The 26,424-nt window shown below is 37.6% G+C and overlaps 2 protein-coding genes across 6 annotated transcripts; both read left to right on the top strand.

Moving 5' to 3' along the window:
* Nucleotides 1–723: 723 nt before the first annotated feature.
* Nucleotides 724–7,716, top strand: cant1a (calcium activated nucleotidase 1a). Of its 5 annotated transcripts, none has more exons than XM_030141832.1 (4): nt 724–871; nt 4,040–4,702; nt 6,460–6,663; nt 6,754–7,716. In XM_030141832.1, the coding sequence occupies exons 2-4, from the start codon at nt 4,063–4,065 to the stop codon at nt 7,122–7,124; spliced, it is 1,215 nt and encodes a 404-aa protein (XP_029997692.1). In that variant the 5' UTR covers nt 724–871; nt 4,040–4,062; the 3' UTR covers nt 7,125–7,716. The 5 variants fall into 5 exon arrangements, with proteins under 5 accessions (XP_029997692.1, XP_029997690.1, XP_029997691.1 ...); XM_030141830.1 differs by lacking the exon at nt 724–871 and adding an exon at nt 1,929–2,052; XM_030141831.1 differs by lacking the exon at nt 724–871 and adding an exon at nt 2,959–3,114.
* Nucleotides 7,717–12,628: 4,912 nt separating this feature from the next.
* Nucleotides 12,629–16,067, top strand: LOC115424515 (galectin-3-binding protein A). Its single transcript, XM_030141829.1, has 6 exons — nt 12,629–12,836; nt 13,092–13,186; nt 13,283–13,492; nt 13,597–13,734; nt 13,860–14,151; nt 14,717–16,067. Exons 2-6 carry the CDS (start codon nt 13,102–13,104, stop codon nt 15,771–15,773), a joined length of 1,782 nt encoding a protein of 593 aa, XP_029997689.1. The 5' UTR covers nt 12,629–12,836; nt 13,092–13,101; the 3' UTR covers nt 15,774–16,067.
* Nucleotides 16,068–26,424: the final 10,357 nt, after the last annotated feature.

Here is a 26,424-nt window from a genome sequence, read left to right as displayed (position 1 = left end):
ACATAAACAGAGATAATCAGAGAAGTTGGAATAATATTGATTATTTTATTTCATTATAATGGTACCTTTCCCTGGGTTGGATATAATAGACAGCGAGTGAACATATAGTCCTTAAAGCAGATGTGTTGGAAGCAGCAAAATAAGCAAAGTGCTAAACTCAGTGCTGCCATGTCACACACCCAGGAAGCAAACTGTTCCAACTGTAATGTTATGGTTGATCAGTGTATTTCATACATGATTTTATACACAATCTTATGGAAATGGCCTGTGTATTCTGTTTTTATTGTACTTTAATTGAAATAAATATTATTTTTATAGTATTATGAAGTGTATGATGAGAGAAACAGGCAATGACCATTAATATACCATTAATATACCCACAAACTCACTTTTGACAGAATCTGTAGATTTGTGTTGAATTGGGTCGTGATGGTTTTAAAAAGTAGGACATCAGAAACACTGCTTTAAATCATCCTGTTGAGTAACTGCTTTAAAACTGCTTTAACGACAGTCACATGACACTTGCTCTGGCATATGACCACGGGACTTTCCTGAGCACCACAGAGTACTGGCATGCATAGTTAATACACCATAAAGGAAGAGTGTTCAGATCAACTCGCCGATATGTGATTGTTACATTTCCCATTGCATTTCAATGCACCGTTGAACAAACACCACCACCCCCTTGCGTCGACGCGCGCGCAGGCTGTGCATGGTGCTGACGTCACCAGCACATACAGGAAGTAATGATCGGCTGCCTGGCGAACGGGCAAACGGGGCAACGAGCAAAAAGATCCGATGCACCAGGCGATACAATGATATCTGAGCTCCAACCGAAGGCGGACTGAGAGCTGGACGTCTAGCGCATGTGGTGAGTTGGGGGTAGAACCGAGGGGCTGCTCCACCGGTGAGTTTTAGGGGAGAACCGGAGGCTGAATGCTGCGATTTGTGATGGCATCCCTGTCTGTAACCTCTGCTCTGCTGGCAGGTCAGGGACATGAGCTAACATATACATACATACATACAGGATGAGTGCTAACTACAAGGAGCTTCAACCACTGACAGAATAAGGGATTTCCTAAATAAAACACGTGTATGGGGGTGTCCAGGGTCATCCAATCATTCCCTGCAACACATATCTCCTAATGTTAACCCATGAAAGATCTGAATGGTTCCCCTTGGGCTACTACTCATACCATAGTGTACCTATTATTATGACCCTAGAAACTCACTGAGCAAAAACACACAAAATCAGGCCTATTGTGTAACGCACATCTGTTTGAAGATTCTTGACCTGTTTGAGATTCTGCCTTAAAGCACCAAGTGAACACTTTATGGTCTTCACACATACTCTCCTTGGTCTGTTCCCTTTGAAGACCTCCACCCAGATGTTTCCCTTCATGAACAAGCAATTTGAAGATGCCGCTTTGGGACGTTTGATTGATGAAGACATAAAATAACACATATACTTACAGATAATCTGAGTGGTATTTGTTACAGCCCTCTGACAAGTGTCTGTGTGAGCTGCATTTCATAGAGATGGTGAGTTCAATGATCATTGGAAAGTACATGTGCAAAACAGTTCCTGCTGCTCCCACATTGACTGTTTGTATTGGTTTATTACTACTGCTTGGCTGATCTTTGGCCTCGGTTCACTCCAGGTTCTCAGAGGACTGGTTACGTCACTACAACACCTCTGGTATGCTGGATTGAAGTTATTGTAAAGAACACAGATTTGTTTTTACCACTTGCCAGATTTCTGTTTGCTTCACCTTTTTGCAGGGTGTTTATTCAAGTAATAGGATGCTTTACTCAACTCTATATGATTACAGAACTGCATAGGCTACCTCTTACAAGGCCTTTGGACTAGGTGTATAATCTTCCAAGTCTAGTTAAAGTTCACTACTATTGTAAGCCTTAGTCATGGTTACAACACAAATACTCACAGTCCAGATAAAGAGTTCAGAAGACCAAGCGTTGAGGTGCATTGTAAGGACATTGGGGTAGAATCAATGTCGCCAGTTCAGCAATCAGGCAGGAGGAGACGGAGGGGTAAGACTGTTAAACGTTTAAAGTTTAAATCAACTGTGAAATCTGATTTGGAGTTACTTACACACTTGTTGGTGCATATCAGAGAGGACAGTTGTGTTGCACTGGACTGAGGGCCCTGATGTTGTTGCTATAATGGACTGCTGTTTGGCTCGGGGGCCCTCTTATGAAAGAGCCTTTCAGTTCTTACTCTCCTTTCAGAGAATTGCAGCCATGTTTAGAGCGGTGAGCTCCTGAGGCCAGGTTTAGAGGTCCTGGAATTTGGTTGAGACTTGACGGCACAGAGGTTCTACATTACAAAGCCTGATGGAGTCTCTTTATGTGTGGATGAAATCTGCCTAAGCTCTGGCAGTGTGTCCAGGGGTTAACAGAGCAAACAGCTTCAAGTGTTTTGGTTTTGTTGAGAGTGTTGATTTAACTTAAAGGTCACATTAGTTTGTGCCGCAGCTAAGTAAATATCAGTGTAATAACACATCCTGCAATTTGACTGGTTTTAGCCTCACGTAAGAGCTTGTTAATTGATCTAAATTGTTGAGTGTAACTTTGGCATCATTAGAAAAGCTCAAAATTGTGTTTATCTCATCTCATAGAGGGCTGCAGTTAAAGCTTACTTGCATTATAGATGATCTTTTAATTGCTTTTTTGAATGATAGATGGATAGTCAATAGTCAAAAAGGTGAAAAATAAGGTAAACAAGAGGATCTCATTTTTTTCTTTGATGAACCTCTGAAACAATGAAATCTGTCACTGAAATTACATGCAAATATGATAAAAATAACAGTGGTAGATCCTGCGTCACTTGATTTTCCTGGTCTACCTGTTCACACTCCTTTTTATTGTCACTGAACAGGCTCCTCCCAGCCTCCACGTCAACAATTGAACAGCCAACTGATACTCACAGGACTAAAAGACAAACCACTTTCAGCTTCATTCTGTGTATCTTTTTATTTTACTGAGAAAACAATCACAGTGTCTCTATGAGAGCTCTTACCAGAGGCTAAAATGAAGCAAGATCTATTTCCCAGCGAAAGGAAAGATTTGATTCTGTCTGTCAACTAATGGAGAGTATGTGGGTAGGATATGTCACACTGTCGTCTGTGCTGTTATAATCTCAGTAATGTTTGATAGAAACATACTTGTCTGACAACATATTATTTAAATACTGGTATTCATTTGGATATTTTTCATGCTTCTACTTACCTCTCCATTATATATTAATGTTGTGGACTTTGAAGATGATTGGTATGTCAGTATTATGGTAAGGAAATGTACTAGTTTTATTAAAAAAAAACAAAAAAAAAAAACACACACACACATAATCTGTGTAATAGCCTATTCAAAATAAGTGTTTTCCATAATTCCATTGAAGTGTGTCTGTCTTGTCTTGGTCTTGACTTGCTGTCACGTCTTAAGAGTCATGGTCTTGTCTTGGTCTACTTTGGTTTCGGTGCTGTCTAGGTCATGGGTTGGCCACCTTTGCTGTCTAAAGAACCATTTTAATTAATATGTTTTACCTGAAAGTGGTGACTCTGTGCAAGCTCTCATTTGTCATTACTGGGATGTGCAGCAAAAATTGACTGGTGTGTGAAGGTTTTTTTGCAGTGCTGTATACAGATTAATGCCCCCAGTGTCCTAAAAAGAAAAAAGGTAGTCTACTTTGACTACTACTACTACTTGTGCTTCCGGATTCTCTTGGAATATAGTCTACATTTTTACAACTGCATAACATCAGAATGACTTTATGGTCGCGAAATGTTTAAAATGTTTTAAAATGAGTGTTATTCATTCCCATATCTTTTTTGACAAAACCACAGGGATCCACTGGAAAATGGCTAAAGAGCCATTTGTGGCCCAGGAGCCACAAGTTGCCCACCCCTGGTCTAGGTGGTCAACAACACAATGGTAGTTTGAGTCTGATGATCATAAACAGATGTGATGAGATGTAATGTCAAGAGGAGTGGACTGAACCTGCTGTCTGTTTTGTCCGTAGGTCACCTCAGTCCTTCGTCCCCCATGCCTGCTTCCCCAGGCTACGCTCAACTGGACCAGAATGAGCCTATGAGCAGTCTGCGTATCTCTGTCGGAGGCCTCCCTATGTTGGCTTCCATGGCCAACACCACTGACCCGCGCTTCCGCCTTAAATGGAGGCCCATCGTTGTGGTGGCCCTCTCCCTGACCTTGATTCTCTTACTTTTCATGCACCTGGGCTCAGGCTTTCGTTCTCATCCCTCAAACAGCTGGAGAGCCAGTCGCAGTGACCATCATCAGTCCAGTTCCCATTACAATGACACCTACCCCCTCAGCCCACCAGAGCGCACGCCACTGGGCACCCGCTACCGCATCGGGGTCATTGCCGACCTGGACACAAACTCCCTCAGTACAAAGAAGCTGACGTGGTTCAGCTACATGCGGCGAGGACACCTGTTGGTGTCACAGAGTGGCGACAAAGTGGCCGTGGAATGGGACGCAGACCGGGTGGTGCTGGAAAGCCACCTGGCAGAGAAGGGCAGGGGTATGGAGCTGTCTGAGCTGGTGGTGTTCAACGGGAAGCTCTACAGCGTTGATGATCGAACGGGTGTGGTCTATCAGATTGACGGCGACACGGCCGTGCCCTGGGTCATCCTGCCCGATGGTGACGGCAGCGTTGCCAAAGGTTGGTATTATTAAGGGGGTGCAGATCAATCAGTCACCAATCATATTCAGATAGTCTTCATTCTAAATAGTTTTTTTGGCTAATCAGATGAACCCATCAGATCAACTTTATTGTCCCCGAAGGAAAATTTGCTTTCGGCTAAAGTGTGAAACAGGTGGAACACATACACATGACTATACAGACATAGGCACTCAACATGAGTAAAAGCAAGTATTGTAAATCGTAACCGTAAAAAAATACTCTAATAAATGCAGAAAATACTATAATAAATGCTAAAGCGTGCATAAGTCTTTAAGAAGAGTAATAGACCTTGGTATGAATGAATGTTTGAGTGTATTTGTTCTCTGTTCAGTAGCACGGTAGCGCCTCCTGGAGGGAAATAACTCAAACTCAGTAAACAGGATGTCAGAAATGTCATTAAGAATCCCATTGGCAAATTGTACAACAGACCCCACCCTAGCCCTAATAATCTTCATTGTGGTTTTGGCCGTGTTTCTAAGTTTTGTTTTCTGTAGAACACAGTTAAATTACCAAACGAGGCAGCCATGATATATTATGCTTATGCTCTTCAGAACACCAGTATAAAACAATCACATCATTTTAGTGCTAACACTAAAAAGCCTTGGCCTACGAGGAAGTGCAGTAACCACAGAGAAATCAGATCAATCAAAGTCTACACTATTTTTAAGTTCTATCAAATTATCAGATTGTGGAAAAATAACAATTTTGATGTTTTGTTCATGCATCGTATTGCAGAGATATCTACAGCAGTTACCATGCTAGCCAGCTAGCCGTGGTACATTCTGTTTTCAATACCATTTTTTAACACTAGAGGAAGTTGTGATCCACTGTAGCATCCAGTCTGCCCTAAGTCCTATTTGTGAAGAAGATATAGCTGGGTGACATTCTTCTCTGCTGCATTTAGGCAGTGTTTGAAGTCCCAAACCTGCACGTTAATTAGCCAGCTAAAATAGCATGGAAATATTTTTTGCATTTTTTTTGCATCTAGAACTATAGCATAACAACAAAAGTATGCAGTACGCTGGTGTGGATTTTATGTATATGTAAATCATAATATGGGGTTATTGACAGACCCTTAGTAATTAGTGACTACTACACTGAAATTCATTTAATCATGCTAGCGTGCTATTATGCTAATGGACATTAGCATCTCACTTTAACACAGTATGTCTAATGATGTGTTACAAAAACACACAAAGAGGCTCTGAGCTGCTTCAAAACGTAGTATTTGTGTTATAGCAATACAAATATTGTTGATATTTTGCAAAAAATTTCCTAAATTAGCTATATTGATTTTTATTTCAAAGTTAGCAGAACAAAAATAGTCATTTAGCCACACTAAGCACAGGAGCAGAAATTACCGCTGCATCATTCTGTTTATTTTGTAGTTTGGATCTTGATTTACATGTTAGAACACCAAAGTCAAATAGTGCGCTGTGCTTTGAAGAGACCGTCAGAGCTTCTGTCGCCTACAGTGTACATACTGACTGGCTTTGGTTCTTAAAACAGTTGGTAGTAGGGATTTATTTTTTCATGTCAATTAGAAATATAACTTTTTAGACTAGTGAAATAAATAATTCATGGTAGACCCTGTAATTGATAATCCTGCTCAATATTGGCCGATATTCCAGAAATCCTGATGAGAGGAATTGTAGACGTTATGTTTTCTTACCAAATTTCTCACATGTAGGCAGTGTTTTCCTGTGGTTTTGACTCATGAGTGTTTCACCTGCTAGGGTTCAAAGCAGAGTGGCTTGCAGTGAAGGATGAGCACCTTTATGTTGGCGGCCTGGGGAAGGAGTGGACCACCACTGAGGGTGAATTCGTCAACAACAACCCAGAGTGGGTGAAAGTGGTGGGTTTCAGAGGGGATGTACGACATGAGAACTGGGTTCCAAAGTACCATGCGCTTAAGTCTGCTGCAGGGATAAAGTCTCCAGGTAAGGACAGGAATTTGCTTATGTATTCACAGTTTCTGTTGGCGCTTCTTCCCATTGCTTTACTTTTTGTAATCCTCTGTATTTCTGTAGGTTATCTGATCCATGAATCGGCAGCATGGAGTGACACCCTGAAACACTGGTTTTTCCTCCCTCGCCGCGCCAGCAACGAACGCTATGAGGAGACGGCAGATGAGCGCCGGGGCACTAACCTAGCCCTCAGCTGCTCACCAGATTTCAAAGACATCACTGTAAGCCGAGTGGGTGAACTTAACCCCACTCACGGCTTCTCTTCCTTCAAGTTTGTCCCCAACACAGACGACCAGATCATCCTGGCGCTCAAATCAGAGGAAGATGCCGGAAAGATCGCCACGTACATCATGGCTTTCACACTTGACGGACGCATACTTTTACCTGAAACAAAGATTGGAGATGTGAAATATGAGGGCCTGGAGTTTATTTAGAGGACTCTGAGACTTAGAGACTCCCTTTGAAGGCCGCTGCACTGGGATTCTGTGTTGTTTACAATCCAGTCACTGTTGAAGTTCTTCACTGCTTCCTCATTGAGTTTGTGAAAGACACAAATTCAGCTCATTATAAGGGATCGTCTTGGGTATAAATACACAAACTGTGGGCTGGGATTGTAAAATTTGGGTGAGAGAGCTGTCAGAATAAACAATGCCAGCTAGTCTTGAGGTGGATTAGCTCCTTCCCAGGCTGAATGTGGCCTTCAATGGTACTGTAGCAGCCTTTCTCTTAATGAATGTAGAAAAACTGATTCATCTGACTGTGATTTTTCTTTTTTTTTTTTTCTAAAACTTACATTTCCATGCACATACTGTACACTCTGAGAGGGTCGAAATGTTTTTCTCTTTTACTCCATATTAATCATTCTGTTCTCAACAACACAACAGGATATTTTCACTGTTTTTATTTGTTTTAAAACTCAACGTTATCTGAAGGACATTTTGTTATAAAAAAACAAAACAAAACAAGTAAATTATACTATATGTAACTTTTTTGGATGGGCTGACCGAGTAAAAAATCTTGATTATACTTTTCTTGTCTTGCCTTGTCACTAATTCACGAGCTTATTTAACCCTCAAAGACCTAAATGTCTACTGATCTAAAATGTTTAAAAACTTTAGAACCATTAATCTTATCAATATATTTAATAATTCAGGTAAAATGCAGTTTCTCAGCTTTTCATCGTAATCAGATATGACCCATTTGGACATTCAGAGGCTCCGTAATGAACATGGAAACACCGTCATGTTCTGCAACGTTGATTAACCAGTAAAACTCATGGAGTTTGATAAATGACAGTGGTTATAGATGCTTGTTTTTACGTTTGGTTAATGATATATTTTGTTAAAAAAGTAACTTTTGTGTCAGTTTTCTCTCTTTAGATAATATCTTTCAAGTTTGCTTTCAGCTTTTGTGAACATCTACAGTAAATTGAATGTAGGAAAACATGATTTTCACTGACAAATCCAAAATGCAGAGGATAATGTCATAAATGGTGATAAATTACTTAAGAAAAGTTAAATATCAATCAATCAAATTTTCGTTACATAGTGCCACATCATCACAAAAATTATCTCATGAGCAGGTCTAAACTAAACTAATATAGAGAAAAAAAATTCAGCAAATGCTCATAACTTTAGGAAATTGCATAAATCTCCAACTAGTGACTAATTTCAGAAACATTATGTGTCAAATATAAAATTGTTGAGTGCAGAAGTCATGCTCTAAGTACAGAAAACTAAATTTATTTTCCCTCAATTCCCATAGCAGGTTTGGACCATGCATTATCGTGCTAGTTCTCATAATTCACTTGGATGTGACATTTAACCCATAAAGACCCAGCACTACTTATGTGGTAGTTCCAAAATACGTTCTTCGCTATATTTAACTTTTCTTAAGTGATTTATCACCATTTTTTTATGATATTGTCCTCTGAATTTTGCAGTTTTTCAGTGAGAATCATGTATTTTCCTGCATTTAATTTACTAATCATGATGTTCATAAAAGCTCCAGTTAAAATTGAGGGTTATTATGTCGAAAACAGAGAAGACTGCAGAAAGAATTACTTTCTCAGTAAAATACATCATTAACTGAACATAAACCAAGCATTTTCATACACTATCATTTATCAAACTCCATTGGTTTTACTGGTGAATCAGTGTTACAGTAGATGATGGTGTTTCTATGTTCACTACGGAGCCTCTGAACGTCCAAATGGGTCATATCTGATGACTGTGAAAAGTTGACAAATTGCATTTTACACCAATTATTTTCATGTATTAATAGGATTAGTGGATCAACATGTATTAAACAGTTACATCAGTAGGTGGTTTTGGTCGCCAGTAGCTGTTTGGGTCTTTATGGGTTAAGAACAAGTTTATTAATACCAGAGGTTTGTAGATACTCACATATTGAAGCATTTGTTTCTTTTCCACTGAAGTGCAGTAAAACAGAACCGCCTCAATGAGTCATCCAAAGCACTTCCCAAGCATGTGCACAAAACAAAATAAACATCTTTATAAACTGCTGAAATGTGACTGTGAGGTGCAAAAAGGTGACGTGGGGCTTTCTGGTGTTCAGAGAAACGCAGAGGGAGATCTAGCACAATGGATTATGGGAAAGAGTGTGTGGTGGTGGATGATGTATGACTGAGGCGTTAGCTCCACTTCCCTCGAGCTGGATCTGTCAGAAAAAGTGCCCTTTAGTTTTATTTATGTCCCACCAGGGGGCAGTGCAATTGTTGTAGTGGGTATTTGAAGCAGCATAAATCAGTCACACCATGAGTTCTGCCACTGTGAATATCATTGTTTCATAAATATAGTCCTCTTTTCATTTGACATCATAGCGTCTGGGCCATAATGAAAAGATGAGCTATCTATGTGACTGCATTTACATGGTTGGTGTTATTTATTAAACAGCAGGTCCTCACAAGGCAAAGATCTAACCGAAGTGTTGAATTAAAATCAGTTTCATAGCATGTGCTGGAAATCCTCACAACACAAGGAAATGCAAAATCTCTGCAAATACAACGAACAAAGGAATAGCCTCCTGAGACCCAGTAAGGAAAAGTTTTGGCTTTGTTACCCCGCTCCTCTGAAGGGGAGGCAAGGGGTATTGTTTTTAGTTTTGTTTGTTTGTTTTTTTGTTAACACTCTAGCAGAACAACTATTGGTTGAATTCATGCCAAATTGGGTTTATAGATTTCCAGTGAACCAGAATAGATTTGATTACATTTTGGGAAAAGTAGGTCAAAGTTCATATTTTTTATGATTTTTTAAAATCTTTTTTTCCCCCATTTACTTATAATGGGCAAAATTTCAAGTGTCTGTGGCAACAAAACCGTTGGTTGAATTCATACCAAATTGGGTTTATAGATTTCCAGTGACCCAGAATAGATGTCATTACATTTTGGGAAAAGTAGGTCAAAGTTCAAATTTTTTATGAATTATTTTAATGTTTTTTTTTCCCCATTTACTTATAATAGGTGAAATTTCACATGTCTGTAGCAGCAAAATTATTGTTGAATTCATACCCAGAATATATGTGGTTACATTTGGGAAAAGTAGGTTAAAGTTCAAATTTTTTTATGAATTTTTTCTATCTTATCTTGTACTGAGCGAAATTTCAAATCTCTGTAAAAACACTGACTTTGTTTCAATTTACTTCAAACTTGGCACATATATAGAGGCAATTGATATGGTGATATCCACACATGCATAGACATGATGACATCAACTGGGTCGATGCCAAAACAAGCTACAATATGTGCGAGGGGCGGGGTTTGTTGTGTCTGGCACCGCTAGTTTTTTGATAGGAAACAGCATAACCCAAGAGTTTTTTCAGATACTTCAAAAAAAAAAAAAAGGAGTTGAATACAGCATTTTTTTTTTTTTAATATAAATAAAGCTGTGAACTCTTGTCCACTACAGAGGACAAAAGTGCTGGGTCTCGTTGCTGGGACAGACATGCTCCACGAAGTTCAGACAACCAGGTGTAGAACCATTTTTTTTTGCATAAATACAAGCTCTAAAAGACAGAAAGATCTCAAGAATGGCTTGGCAGCTGTTGTGCAAAATAAATCAGCTACCCTGTAATGTGTAAAAAAAAAAAAAAAAAAGTAATCAAAGGAAAATGCATTGAAACCAAACATTTGTGCTTTTGGTTCTGCATCACTTGACAACACGCATATATTCAGTGCATGACCTGTCAAACCAATGAGGATATTTTCTTTATTTGCTTGTGTTTTGTCTTTATGTGTGTTTTTTTAGTCAACATATTTTCAAACCAGCTTCTGCTGATGTGCCAAGGCAAGTGCAGTACGTCTGCCAAGTTCAGGACTTTAAGTCAATCCTGGTTTCTACTGTGCTGTTTGTGAATAAGACACAGATTGTGCCCTATTTGAGTCCTAATGAACTGCACTTTTACCAATTTGTAGTGAGGCCAGAGGATATTAGATCCAGCAGAATGGGCAGGTTAGATTCTAGACAAACTTGACTAGTTTATTTATTGATTTTTTTATTCATTTATTTTGCACATACATAACATTGATCAAAGTCATAATAAAACAGTAAAGGTGCAGGGAGAGACAGAACACCTAAAATGGCTTGTTTTAAAGCCTCCACCTTATAAATACATAAACATAAACGTTATGAGACTTCCAGTTTCTAGTTTTGTCTTGTAGTTTAAGTAATTTTCTCATTTTATTAACCTCTGTTGATTATTCGTGTGTGAAGGGCATTTTTGCACACAGTAATAAGTGATAAGATCTTGTTCTGTCTTGCACACACCTTTATACAGACAATCCAATGTGAAAGTAAAACCCTCCCATTAATTTTAGACAGATGTAAGCGTCATCAGAGCCAAACTGAATGAATCATTAGACTAGTCTATAACTTCACTGAATCTACATACATGAGCACCGGACCTTGAGGGACCGAGCCTTTGCTGCAGCTGCCCCCACTGTATGGAGCGCACTCCCACAAAACATCAGGAACTTGAATTCAATACAAAACTTCAAATCACTACACAAAACTCACCTGTTCAAACTTGCATTTTCTTGAGCCCCTTTGTACTTTTGTTTTGTTTGTTTGTGAAGTGTCTTTGAGTGTCCAAAAAAGTGCTATATAAGTGTGATGTATTATTTTGATGTGTTATATCATTATTATGAGTTGAGTCATCAAAGTTTTTTTTTTTTCCACTCATTTCTGTTGCAAATATTAGCTGCTCTGACTGTGAGAAGCTTGAAAATGATATCTGTTGCCAAGTGTTTCCCTGAGGGACAGGTTCATATGCATTTCATTACCAGTTCTGCATTTTGTGAGCTGTTTTCCATTTGACATGTTTTTATTCCCTTACACTTATTGCTCTGATCTCATTTATGTTAATTTCTTACCATTTTCCGCATTTTTTTTTTTTTTTTTACTGCTACTATTGTTCCTGCTCTTCGCTGCTGTAACACTGTAAATTTCCACAGTGCAGGACAAACAGAGGATAATGTTATCTCATCTTATCTGGTGAGAGTAATTTACATTTCTGATCCATGAATCATGAAATCCTCAGACGACTGCCAGTGCTTTTTCAAAACACCAGACTGTTTTAAGCCTTCCTCCACATTTTGACAATATGCAGACCTACATGCCCGGCAGGTGAGTTTTCATGCATCAAACTGTAAAACACTCTGTGACTCATGTTTCTGAGAAGTGTATTTCTTTTTGTTGATGTTACAGTGTAGAAAAAGTTGACTCAGTATGACTTTTACACAATTTTGCCCAATCTGCACACAACAAACGTCATTTTCACTGTTGCACTATTTCATTACTTATGAACCTCACCATTATTTAAAGAATATTGTGTACTTTTTCGATGAGCTGATAAAGTCTTATACTTGTCTTGTCATTTATTTATAGGTATATTTAGCTGCCAGACTGGTTCAACAGAAATCTGAGCCAGCAGGCTTGGGCTGGATCACAGCAGTTGTGAAACATCCTGATTGTTTGCTTTCATGGTAAATGAAACTCAGAGAAACCAGCAGGGGAACAGAAGTGAATGTGAACACTGTTTTTTTAAGAAGAAGTGACATTAGTGTTTTGGAGCTCAAAGGGAAGGCCAGCATTTGAAGAAAGGAGGGTTTTACAGCCAGACAAGAAAAGGTTATGTGTTTTTCTTGCAAAAAAGTAGTTTTGATTTTAACTTCTTGCATCCTATCACAACTTTTAGTGGATTTATGTTAACTTTTTTAAACAATACTTTCATTAATTTGCATACAAAAAATGCAGTTTTATGTAATGTTGTAAAGCCATTCATTGAATGAAGAGTACTCTAATATAAAGTTATGCAGAATGAACATAGAAGGGTGAAGATTTATCTCATATTGCCGCTTTTGTGATATTTTTTGTCCGTGTCAGGTGGTTGGAAATGTTCTCGTATAGAGGAGTCTGTGTTTTGTGGCTTCTGCTACTTCTCCATGTTTACGGAAATGCAATGAAGTTTAACCTCTTCAGTGAGTCATCCGAAACAGCTTTTATTGCATGCATAGAAAATTACATATTTTATAACTGAGATTGAGTGCACTGTTAATACATGTTCCTGTACACAGGGAAACCCCCCTCCCCCGGAGTGCAGGAGGGTGATGTGAGACTTTCTGGTTCTAAGAGTAACTCTGCGGGCCGAGTGGAGATTTACCACAACGGACAATGGGGGACAGTGTGTGACGACAACTGGGACATAAATGAGGCCAGGGTGGTGTGTCGTCAGCTCAACTTCCCTAGAGCAAAAGCTGTTGTCACTGGGGAAGTCTATGGAAAAGGTACACTTTACTGTCACTGATCTTCCACTAGGAGGCAGTGTGCAGATTTCAGAGGGCAAAAAGTTGAGTTTTATAACTCTGTTCCCTTTTGTTTTCTATCATAGAATCTGGACCAATATGGATGGATGATATGTCATGTAATGGAACAGAGCACTATCTGCACATGTGTTCATTCAGTGGCTGGGGAGTCACAGACTGCTCCCACAAGGAGGATGTTGGAGTTATTTGTGAAACTTCACAAAGTAAAAATGCCATTTATATGCAACTTATTATATGAATTCTTAAGTAAGCCTACACTTCATTTCTCATTTTAAAAGTATGTTTCTTTCCCTAACATGCACATTATTCTTTTTTTTTATCCCTTCAGGCATTGACATTACTTCCAGTGACTCCACATACCTGCTTGACAACAGTATCACTCTGTCTGAGGAGCTCGGACAGCTGTTTGACAGTGGGAAGGACTGCAACTTCCTGATCTTAGTCCAGAGTGCAACTGGAAACAAGCAGCCGGATGGGACCATGCAGACAGTTGATACAACAATCTGTGCACACAAGATTATCCTCTCGCGCTTCCCATTCTTCACAGCCCCAGAGGGTACTAATAACATGACAGTCCAAGTCATCCCAACCTGCCTTCCACATTTCTCCTCCTTTGTCAGGTACTGCTATCAGACTCTTACTCAAAAAAATTGCAAAAATGCTGAACCCATAAAGACCCAAACATCCACCACTGACCAAAGTCATCCACTGATCTAACATGTTTAAAACCTGTTGATCCACTAATCAATACATGCTGGTGTAAAATGCAGTTTGTCATCAGATATGACCCATTTGGATCTTCAGAGACTCCGTAGTGAATGCCATCTTCTGCAACATTAATTCACCAGTAAAACCCATGTAGTTTGATAAATGGCAGGGGCTGGAGACACTTGGTTTATGTTCAGTTAATGATGCATTTTGCTGAAAAAGTCACTTTTTCTTCATTTCATCACCTTTGAATTTACTCTAAGCTTTTAAGAGGTTTTACATGAACAGTGAATTAAATATTAGAAAAATATGTGATTTTCACTGGAAAATACAAAATGCAGAAGATAATGTTGTAATAAATGATGATGAATCACTTTGGAAAGACAAAAAAAACATTTTGAAGTTGTGGCAAAACTAGTTACGGGTCTTTAAGGTTTAATAATAGAATCATTGTCTTCTCAATGTGGTCCTTCACAGGTATCTTTACACCCGAAAGATTGAGGTTTCCTTCTCCTCTGTGCAATGTCTCCACTGGATGGCTTCTAACTTTGGGGTGGAGCAGCTGAAAAAAGATGCAGGTCAGATGTTTGCTAAAGTCCTTCCGGAGGATGCCTCCTTTGCCACCCAGGTCTCTCTTTATGAATATGCAGTGGAGACTGAAGATCTTGTCCTCCAGGAGAACTGTGTCCAGTACCTAGCCTGGAACTACCAAAATCTAACCAGATCTTCAGCTTGGATTCGCGTCTCAGTGGAACTCCTTGAAGCTCTTCTGGTTCGTTCAGACCTGGTAGTGCCAGATGAGTCATATTTGCTTCAGACTGTGGAGACATGGATCATAGAGAAGCGCAATGGGACAAGCTTAGAATCCCAGGCTCACCTGTTGGGTTTCATTCGTTTTCCTATGATTCCTGTCGAGAAACTGTCTGAGTTAGAGTCCAGCTCTTTGCTCTACAGAACTCATCAGAATCTGTATCGCGATAACATGTTGAAAGCATTTCAGTTTAATGTCATGCTTTTCGGTAATCTTCAGAACAGCTCTAATTTTGACAAAGACGATGAAGATTACCAGCCCAGGATCTATACCGCTGCGCCATGGGGTGTTACTATTGGGCCTTTGGAGAAAACGTCCTCAAACCGAGTCAATTACAACCATCGCTATTCATATCAGAATCAATACAATCAAATTACAAGCAAGTCTCTCAGAACACCACTCCACAACAGCATGATCTTTCAGGACAAGAAGATTAGCTGGCAGGCGAATGTCTTCATGAATCAGTACGAATGTTCAAACATGGGTCTGAGGTGTGAGTCTGTCCCTGTGGCGAGGCTTTCTCTTCAAGATTACTACAACCAACCAAGCATTGTCTTTAGGAACCGTCTTCTACTGATTTGCCAAGACAAGTACATCTGCCAAATTCAGGACTTCAAGGCAAACCTGGCATATATTGCTGTGAACAGTACCCAGGTTCTGCCCTATCCATGCGCCAATGACAAGTTCACTTACTACTTTGTGGTGAGACCAGAGTATGTCTGATCCAGGAGCATGACCAGGCTACGTTCTTATTCTTTTGCATTCAGTGATTATAATTAATTTGATGATAACAAGTATGATTATAAGTCATCAGAATTAATTTGAGTATATTTGATGTGAATTACAGTCATTAATCTTTGTCATTTACCCACTGATGTATAACCTAATCTGCTGTAATTCTCTGTGATGTATCTCTTAGTATCCATTAACATCTGTCCATTACTCACCAATGTGTAAACTGAAATGATTCAGCTCTATTTGCGGCATTTTTGTGAACAAAGTGAAAATATAACCCTATATTTGTGTAAAACTCAGTTCATAATTAGATTTATAGCCTCACTCTCCTTGACTTATGCAGAGACTTTCAGTTTTAGGTCAGCCAACTGTAACACCATACTGCATGAGTGTTCTCTCTCCAAAGTTTTTAGCCCAGTTCTATCCTAAGTATTAGCTGCATTGACTCTGACATGAACTCTGCAGCTTAAAATAACATTTGCTGTTAGGGCTTTAACTGGTTAAAAGCATATAATTGCCAAAGCCCTTTAAGGTCTGTCTGTAAAGGACTTAAGGTATTTTATTAGTATTATTATATATGGGTGCTTCTATGAAACTGGGTACATTTTGGTATCTGGCACTTTTCCAGCTTTTTAGACCCAATAATAAAAGAGAAATTTAGACGTATTTCCCCTAGGATGTATTTTATGATGACTTCAGATAAATGCAAAAAACTTATACTCTTGCTTTGAGCCATCCCAAAAATAATGATTTTTTTAATAAAATATTGAGCCCAAATAGGACCAAAATTGGGATATGAAAAACTACCTAGGTGTCAGTGCATTTTATTTGGAAAACATGGCTTGAAATGGTCTCATATAGCACTATAAATAAAGACACTGTTAAATTTGAGGATCCTAGTGGTTTTTCTAATCCAGACATGCAGGTTTTTCATGAATCAGCAGTCTCATTCTAGGTTTCGCGTGTAACCCATCTTGTTCCCTGGCGTTACATGGGGATCCTGCCTATTTAAACACAAATAAATTGTAAGCAATTTTGCAACAGCTATCCTTTTTTACATAATTACTTCCATTCCCAAAATCTGAGAGAAACAACCTGAGAGAATAAAAAAAAAAAAAAAAATTCAGAAAAACTAGTAGCATGTAATTTCGTGTCCTCTTTACCGTGTTACATGTGGATTTTTGTACAAAATATATATATACATATATATATATATATAAAAATGTGTTTTATCTGAAAAATAGTTTCTCTTTTATCTCGGTAAATATGTATTTCTAAAATAGACCCAAAGTTCTTCCAAACTTGCTTCATAACATTAGTCTACATCTGCTTTAAATTGAATTTTTAGCCCCCATATCCTGTTTTTAGGGACCAGTTTCATAGAAGCACCCATATAATAATGCATTTGAATATATGAGTATTTCAGACAGATGAAGTTTATTTACTGAATGTCATATATGTGCTTCATTCAACATCATCAGATCATATAATAAATGTGAATATGTGAATTGCCATCACAGAGGCTGAAACTATTCTGATCACAAGTATGAACATATAGTTTCCATTTCATCATCATAAAATCTCCTCAAACAACTGCTTTGGCCAAATACCAGACTGTCTTCACTTCTTCCTGCATTAGTATTTCACACAACAGACATACTGTGACTATTTGCAGACCTACATGCCCGGGCAGGTGAGTTATCACATATCATACTGTAAAACAGACTGTGATTCACCCATTTCTGATTAGTGTGTTTGTCTTTGTCATGATAAGATACTGGTATAACAAATGACTCGTTAAATCATGTAATAGTCATCTCGACACAATATGTAGCAGCAGGTTACCCTACAACAAGAGAAAGTTCAATGCACCGTGTGTCATTCATGCATGATCTGGTTCTGGTTTGAGGCCTCAAGTTAAAGAGACACATTAACAAGGGAAAAATTCAGATATTTCATCATAGGTAGAGCAACATCTGTCAGCGTTACCGTTATTGTTGTTGTTGCACCCAACAAATAATCATCCCTGCAAGCCATGACATGCTTTTATTGTTTGTTTTTCCCCAGAATTTTGTAATACAACTGAGTAGGTTTTATGAACAATGACTTAGTGAATCTAGAAGTTTAACTGTTTGGAAGCCAGGGCCCTTCTGAATTTCAGTAAGTGGTCGGAAATAATCTGACATTATAGAAAGAAGTGAATTTTTACAACAGAAGTTCATGTGTGTTTGTCTTCATGTGCATCATTTCATTTTAGTTGTTAAATTATGTGGATCCAACACCACAATGCAATGCATAAATACATTATTCCTTTTTTAGGTGTATTTTTTCTTCTCACATTATAAATAATTGTCTTGCACAGAATCACTGAATTGTGTATTATGATTGATCATCAAGGGTTACCTGATTAAATGGTCAAAATGATCAGTTGGTTAAGTAATTTCTGAAATGAGATGTAAGCTTACTTTTATCTTACATCTTCAAAAACACATACACAGTGATTTATTCGGAAATATACTACTGGGAGACATTTCCTTCCATTTTATAATAGTCAAAAAAATGCCCATATTTAGATATTTTTTTTCAGTTTTGACTCCTTTTGATTTTATTTATGATTTATGCTTTATTCTATAGAAGATGCAAAATATACTTTAGTTTGGAAATGGGGAATTCACAAAGCTGTGTTTATCAATTATTTAACATTTTACATTGTGGAAGGGGTTATTTTAAATGAGATGAAATAAGATAATCCTTTTTTAGTCCTGCACTGGCAAATTTACCCTATTATAACAGCAAAAAACAAAACCCAATAATGAAAAACAAAAAACAAAAAATAAAAAACAGCAAAAGCAAGAATGATATTAACACTAAAACAATTCATCTCATTACAAATGGTGAGAGATTGAGGTAAGAAATAAAGTATAACAGATAGGAGTGAATTCAAACCTTAACATCAACAAGTGACAAAAACAAAGAGAAAACTTGCCCTGAAGTTCCACTTAAAACTATTTTCATTATTTTAGGTCAACATTATCAGGCATTTCACATAGGAAGAAGTGACATTTAGCTTGGATGCACATTTACTACACACAACCAGCTACTCCTGGGACTCCTGGTGTTAAGTTTACAAGCTTTAATGCTTTTCACTTCTTCACCTTTTTATTTTTAGGGAGACATTGGGGATGTGTTCAAGGGTCTGTGGTAATGAAGAGGTTAAAGGAAAGTGTGACAACCTGCTGTGTGTAACCTCAAAAGCCCACGTATCCTTGTCATGGTCTGGTACATGTAAATGCTGCAGAGGAAATGACTGGGCATTAACTTTCATTGTATTTACCAGCACACTTATGTTACGTAGAAGTGAAAGTTCCTGTTACTGAGACCTACAGCCATTCCACTGTAACCATTATCAGGCCCACGATGACTAACTGTTACACGGTGACACGACACTGTGGGCAGTGCACGCCAATTGACCCTGGAGTCAATAGAGTGATTTGTGTGAGATGAGTTTTTTTGTTTCTTCCAGCAGATGTTTTCCTCCTCCTCAGTGTCCTTAATCGTCTAAGCTGATTCACTGTCTCACATGTCCCTAATAAAATAAAAATAGCTGTACTGATGAATGGAAAATGATGGGAATTACCCTTCGGCCATGGCTGGGCCACATCAAAACAAAGATGGTAAAGAGGAGGGAGAGGACGTACAGCAGGATGGAAGGTGGAATAGCTATGTGGTGGTCAGATCATAGCTGAACCATTCCTCCACCTCATGTGGGCTGTATGCAGGCAACAGGGCAGGGGGAGTGGCAGGCAGAGGATGTGGGTCACTGCCGCAGCACCCACCAGTTTCCGGAATGAGACCCTCTTTTTCTGTCTTGCCGGGCACTTCCTTTTGAGAGTATTCCTGGCCTTGCAAAGTCTGTAATTTAGAGGCTGGAGGTTCAAGCCGTTCCTAAGCCCCTCTCTGCTTTTGTAGTGGGTAATGTACACAGGGGGCTGCTTACTTTGCACTTCTTTGACAAATCCGCCCTCTTTCAACAAATGAAAACCAAATGTTGATACAATAATCCAGATCTGAACTGGAGGAGTGAAGCCCAATGCTAAAAGAGAGAGTTACAGTGTGGGAAAAAGTTAAAAAAAAAGCCACTTTAGCTCAGAATGATCACGCTGTGAGGTCACTGAGAAATGATCCAGGAGCCAGGGACACGGCTCGGATCTGAGCAGAGTCCACCACATCACTCAGCATCACAGTGCAAAGGAAGCCGACTGTTTGGAAAGGGGGCGGCGGACTTTGCCCAGAAGAAGGCGTCTGCTGTTCCTCTGATGCCTTTGGTAAACTGTGGAAAGAGACAGCAGCATATTTCTACCTATTTGGGCTCGGATGTGTCACTTCCTTTCATGTGTCTTAACGTCTGTCCTACGCCCAACATCTGCGTTGTTGTCCCTGTTGCGTCTTTTGCTTGTGAGTCATGGGGGCTTGCAAAATTTCTAACAATCTGGGAATTTTCCTTATCTTACTGATGGCAGTCTAACCCCAAAGTTAACAGCAATGATAAAGATAAATAAATATCCAAATTTGCTTTGAACAAAAGCACACAGGAGACGTTTGTCATTATAGAGATAACATTAACCCATAAAGACCCAGTGGTACTTCTGTGGCAGTTTTCAAATACATTTTTCTCTATATTTAACCTTTCTTAAGTGATTTATCACAATTTATTGCAATATTATCCTCTTTCGTTTGAGTTTTTTCAGTGTAAATCATGTATTTCTCTATTTTTAATTAACCCATAAAGACCCAGTGCTATGTAAATGATAGTTCCCAAATGATTATTTCTCTATATTTAACTTTTCTTAAGGGATTTATCACCGTTTATTGCAATATTATCCTCTTTAGTTTGAGTTTTTTCAGGGTAAATCATGTATTTCTCTATTTTTAATTAACCCATAAAGACCCAGTGCTATGTTAATGACAGTTCCCAAATGATTATTTCTCTATATTTAACCTTTCTTAAGTGATTTATCACCATTAGTTGTAATATTATTCTGCTTAGTTTGAGCTTATTCAGTGTAAATCATCTATTTTCCTATATTTAATTAACCAATAAAGACCCAGTGGTACTTTAGTGGAAGTTTTCAAATAAATTTTTCTCTATATTTAACCTTTCATAAGTGATTTATCACTATTTATTGCAATATTATCCTCTTTAGTTTGAGGTTTTTCAGTGTAAATCATGTTTTTTCCTATATTTAATTAACCCATAAATACCCAGTGCTACTTTGATGACAGTTCCCAAATGATTATTTCTCTATATTTAACCTTTCTTAAGTGATTTATCACCATTTATTACAATATTATCCACTTTAATTTGAGTTTTTTCAGTATAAATCATGAATTTTCCCATATTTAATTCACTAATCACATAGATGTTCATAAAAGCTTGGAGTAAATTCAAAAGTTATTATATCAACACAGAAAAATCTAAAGAAATTGGGACTTTTCATGGGTTTTACTGGTGAATCAATGTTGTAGAAGATGACGGTGTTTCCATGGTAACTACGGAGCCTCTGAATGTCCAAATGGGTCATATCTGATGACTGTGAAAAGATGACAAACAGCATTTTACACCAATTACACTGGGAAAAATCAAAATCTTACCAAGTGTATTCTTCTCATTTCTAGTCAAAATATCTCATCACACTTAAAATAAGACATAATCACCTAAAGAGTAACTTTTCAGTGAGATATAAGGACTTATTTTTAAACAACAGATCTTGAAAATCTTATTTCAAGAAATCTTACCAAGATAAGTTTCACTGGTTCCATTGGCAGATTTTTTTTTACTTGAATGAAGCACAAACACTGTATCTACATGTATTAATAGAAATAGTGGATCAACAGGTATTAAACGGTTTACATCAGTAGCTGGTTTTGCTCGCCAGTGGCTTTTTGGGTCTTTATGGGTTAAATTGGTTGTCCCAGTTTCCTCACTCTCAGTACTGTCCCTGCCTGGCTGTTTTTACACAGACATCAAGAAACAGAGACCAGTGGAAAAGCAACCAGGCAAAAAATGCTAAACTATGGAAAAGAGTGGAAATATTTGCCAAAGTGGCCAGAAGACCAGCAGTCAGTGGCCAAATATGATGTCATAGTGTGCGGCAGCCACAGCAGATACAGCGCTCTCTCTCCTCCGTCTTCTTCATTATTCATCATCAGCTCTAATCATCATACACACCAGGCTCTCGCTGTGATCTCTCCCTTTTGAGCCAGAGTCAACACGGGAGGCCACAAACCCAAAACTCTAGAGATCCTCCGTTTCCTGAGGTGGTAGCGCAGTGGAGAACTTTCCAACAATATAGCCATCAGTTTCTGCGCATGAGTCAAGGATGAGAAACAAGTAAAGAATTTGACTATAGTATAATGTCTCTTTCTTTCAGAGTGGAGTGGAAGGTTTGCCTAGGGAAACGCCGCCAGATTGAATCTATTAAGTTTAAAAGCATGATGTCACTTCTCCTCACCACACCGCACCACTCCTCTTCTCGCTCCTTCACTCTTCCTCTGTATTTTCACTTGTCATGAGCATTGTTTTAATGGATAAACACTCACTCATTCAGAACCACAGAAGGGGCTGACAATTATTCATTTAGGTCAGCGTCATCATGTGCGTAATTTGTTAATTATCATTTGTCATGATATCATATTACACAATCATTAACCCATGTAGACCCAGAGTTACTTTAATGTCAGTTCCCAAAGTAATTGTTCCCTATATTTAACTGATTTAACACCATTCATAAAAATATAATCTTCTATATTTTAGGTTTTTTCAGTGTAAATCATGTATTTTCCTATTTTTAATTTACTGATTATGTAGATGTTTGATTGAAGTTGAGATTTATTATATCAGAAACAGAGAAAACTCAAAAAATAGTTACTTTTTCAGCAAATCTATCATTAACTGAATATAAAACATATGTCTCCATCCACTGTCATTGATCCAACTACATGGGTTTTACTGGTGAATCAATGTTGTAGAAGATGAAAGTGTTTCCATGGTAACTACGGAGCCTCTGAATGTCCAAATGGGTCATATCTGATGACCATGAAAAGATGAAAAACTGTTTTTTACACTAATTATTTACATGGATTAATAGGATTAATGGTTCAGAAGTTATTAAACATTTTAGATCAGTAGATGATTTTGGTCGAAGGTGGATGTTTGGGTCTTTATGCGTTAAAAGAAATATTATACAGTCAAAACTAATCAATATATGGACACAGCTATGTTTTACCAGAAAGGACTTTACAATATACAACATTACTGTATGGGAAACTACCCCAGGAAACCCCCTTTAACAGAGAAATAATGGAAGAAACCTCATACTGAGGTGGAGTTTGTCCTCTAGGATGAACAGACAGTAAAAAAATGTGTCATGGCACAAATATGTATTTAACCCTTAAAGACCCAAACATCCACCATCCACCAAAACTATCTACTGATCTAAAATGTTTAATAACTTTTGAACCATTTAATCATATTAATACATGTAAATAACTGGTGTAAAATGCTGTATGTATGTAAAAATCTCTTCATGGTCATCAGATATGACCCATTTGGATGCTCCATAGTTATCGTGGAAACACCGTCATCTTCTACAACATTGTTTCACCAGTAAAACTCATGGAGTTTGATAAATGACAGTGGATGGAGACACATATTTTAAGTTCAGTTAATGAGATGTGCTGAAAAAGTCACTTTTTCTTCAGTTTTCTCTGTTTCTGATATAATGACCTTCAACTTTAATCTGAGCTTTTATGAACATCTTCATGATCAATAAATTATCTATAGGAAACAAATTATTTACACTGAAAAAACACAAAATACAAAAGATAATATTATAATGAATAGTGATAAATCACTTAAGAAAAGTTAAATAAAGAGAAAAATTTATTTGGGAACTGACATAAAAATGGCTCTGGGTCTTTATACATTCAAAAGCAGAAATCCAACTAATAAGAACATTTTCAATATTTATGTAAGAAAGTACAGTCTACTCTCGTTATACCGCCAACTTCCGTTCACGGCCAAATTGGCGGTATAGCGAAAATGGCGTTACAACGGGTTGCGTCCATAATGTGCATGTCTTTACTATATGATGTCTATGCTGCCTCCGTTAACCCGTTCTAATTGCGTTTCTAAATAAATCTTGATTCTGTTATGTTGTAAGGCAGGGATCGGCAAGCTTTAACACTCAAAGAGCCATTTCGACCCGGTTTCCACGGAAAAGACAACACTGGGAGCCGCACCTCGGAGGTGCCGCGCCGCGACGCTGGCGGTATAACGTCGGGAAATCAATGGTATAAGTGTTGTTTGTGCATGGAACTGGGCTGGCGGATGGCGATAAGCGGAAATGGCGGTATAACGGCGGGCGGTTTAACGAGAGTAGACTGTATATAACAAACAATACAAGCACTTAAAACTATATACATTTGCAATTTTAGTATAATGGACAATAACTCACACTGAAAATAGAATAAAATGCCAATAGCACATTTTGGTTAAGTTATATTTGCCATGAAGAGATAGGTCTAACATGGTCTGACTTGTGCAATTAATGAAACAGTTTAATATTGCATTTGCCATGAATATGTGTTTTAATGCTTTTGCCACTTCCTGACACATTCCAAGGTCCGTCATCAGGCTGAATGATTCATCACTTGGGTACATCCATGGTGATTTATTTCCATTATGAATAATATGCTGATTTCCAAAATCATGTTGAAATCACATAACTGTAGCGTAGTTTAGCGGTTGATTTTTCATTGATTCAAAAGCAACAAATGGTACCTTGAGTAAATCAATAACATATACTGTATATATACAAGGCAGATGGATAAGCATTCCAACATATAAGGAATAAATATTAGCCAGTTTGGTCATCAAATTCTAAATGGTTTCATTATGTTCTTGAATCACTGTATCAGTGTAACCATCGAACTAAACTGAATTATTCATTTTGAAATGAATTTTAAAGCAGATATGAAATGTTTGGCCATAGTAAAATCAGATCAGTCTCTTAAACAAACCCAAGACTAAAAATTTGATTTGGTATTATTCATCAAATGTAAAAAACTGGGTAATGATTTTAACATATTAAAATGAATGTCGTGTTGACACAAATCAACTCAGTTCATGCTTGTAACCTCATAATCATCCGATTAATTAAATCTGATAGATGTGAGGAAAGTGGATAGACATTCATGTCATATAAATGCATTGCTGTAAATTTCCAACATGAATTTGTGTTGCAGTGGAGATTTCCTTCCTTCTTCCTGTAATACTTATGTTTTAGAGCCAAAAATGACCACAAACTAATGCCTGAACGATCAGCTGGTTACACAGTCCACTTATTATTAACAATTATAGTCAAACTATTTGTGAAAAAAACTGGAAAAATATCTGAAAATCAAGGTTGAGCCAAATACATACACTCATATACTTCTGTCTATGTCTGACAGCAGATACTGAAGGTATAAAATGTTCTAAAACCAAAAACGATTTAAAGATGGACCACCAGAAAACCTATCAGAGGGTCCAGATAAAATAAATATAACCAGAATAACTAGAGAAAAAAATGTCATTGTCTCTTTTTACTCCTTAAGATACTTTGGAATTGACTTCACTTTGGATTAATAATAATAATTGCATTAATTCGAACACCTCCTTGTTACTTACAGTTTCTTATGTACCAAAAGTTGTCATTCTGATTCATAACTGATAAAGTGCCCTATATTATATTCCATTATAGCTGCATCATAATGTTACAATGTCACCACAGGTACCACGGTAACATTAGATTAGTGTAATGTCCTTTTTGCACCATTATTATCACATGTACAAAAATTTGGAAAAGTTAGAACAGATGATAAACAAATACACAAAATGCTTAATTTGATCTGAGAAAATGCATTTAGTGTCGTTAGTTTGAGGGTGTCTACATGAATTTCATATTCATGCAGCTATTGTTGTAAAATAGCTGCTGAAGCTCTAATCGTATTTATGTGATTTGTAAAGTCACAAAAACGGGACTTAATTTACAAAAACTGATTTGTTTCAGTCTTTGCATTTGTTCAGTACATAGTATAATTCTTTTTGGATACATGTAAATGGTCATTTAATGGAATATAAATAAATACCCAGAAAAATACTCCTGAAAATACCACGATAAATGGATTTAAGTTACTCAGTAAAGGTAAGATTATGCACAAAATTATTTGGAAGCTAAAAATTTCAACTTTTAATTAATTGTTTTTTCTTCATTCATCAATTCTTCATCAATTTCTGTATCCATTCTCAGACAGAACAAAATGTAAAATGTGGACTTCGTAAGAGCAACATGAAGTTTCAAGTTCCTCTAAATCAAAGACGCCTGATCCTGACTAATGTAAAATAATAGACAAACAGAATAAATACGGGAGAGGCCGAGGTCCAAAACACTGCTCTGGGCCTTTAAAGGTTAAAGGCAAATGTTATGTGTTGAGTTTTGGAAGAATACACATCACTGATCTACAAGTAAAGTATCTCCAAAATAAAAGTAGTTTTAATGAGTTTGAGTCACTAATAAAGAAAAAAAAAAGTCAAAAA

This window comes from Sphaeramia orbicularis, chromosome 8, assembly GCF_902148855.1.
Source record: "Sphaeramia orbicularis chromosome 8, fSphaOr1.1, whole genome shotgun sequence".
NCBI classification, from domain to species: Eukaryota; Metazoa; Chordata; class Actinopteri; order Kurtiformes; family Apogonidae; genus Sphaeramia; species Sphaeramia orbicularis.
Note: the sequence above shows the minus strand (reverse complement) of the source record. Positions and strands in the feature narration are given on the sequence as shown.

Excerpts from the sequence above, each read along its gene's own strand:
- cant1a (XM_030141830.1), top strand. The coding sequence starts at position 2,013 with ATGTCGCCAGTTCAGCAATCAGGCAGGAGGAGACGGAGGG. Across the intron at positions 2,053-4,039 it reads AGGCAGGAGGAGACGGAGGG|GTCACCTCAGTCCTTCGTCC; the intron begins GTAAGACTGTTA and ends TTTTGTCCGTAG. Across the intron at positions 6,664-6,753 it reads TGCAGGGATAAAGTCTCCAG|GTTATCTGATCCATGAATCG; the intron begins GTAAGGACAGGA and ends GTATTTCTGTAG.
- LOC115424515 (XM_030141829.1), top strand. The coding sequence starts at position 13,102 with ATGTTCTCGTATAGAGGAGTCTGTGTTTTGTGGCTTCTGCTACTTCTC. Across the intron at positions 13,493-13,596 it reads TGGGGAAGTCTATGGAAAAG|AATCTGGACCAATATGGATG; the intron begins GTACACTTTACT and ends TTTCTATCATAG. Across the intron at positions 14,152-14,716 it reads CATTTCTCCTCCTTTGTCAG|GTATCTTTACACCCGAAAGA; the intron begins GTACTGCTATCA and ends GGTCCTTCACAG.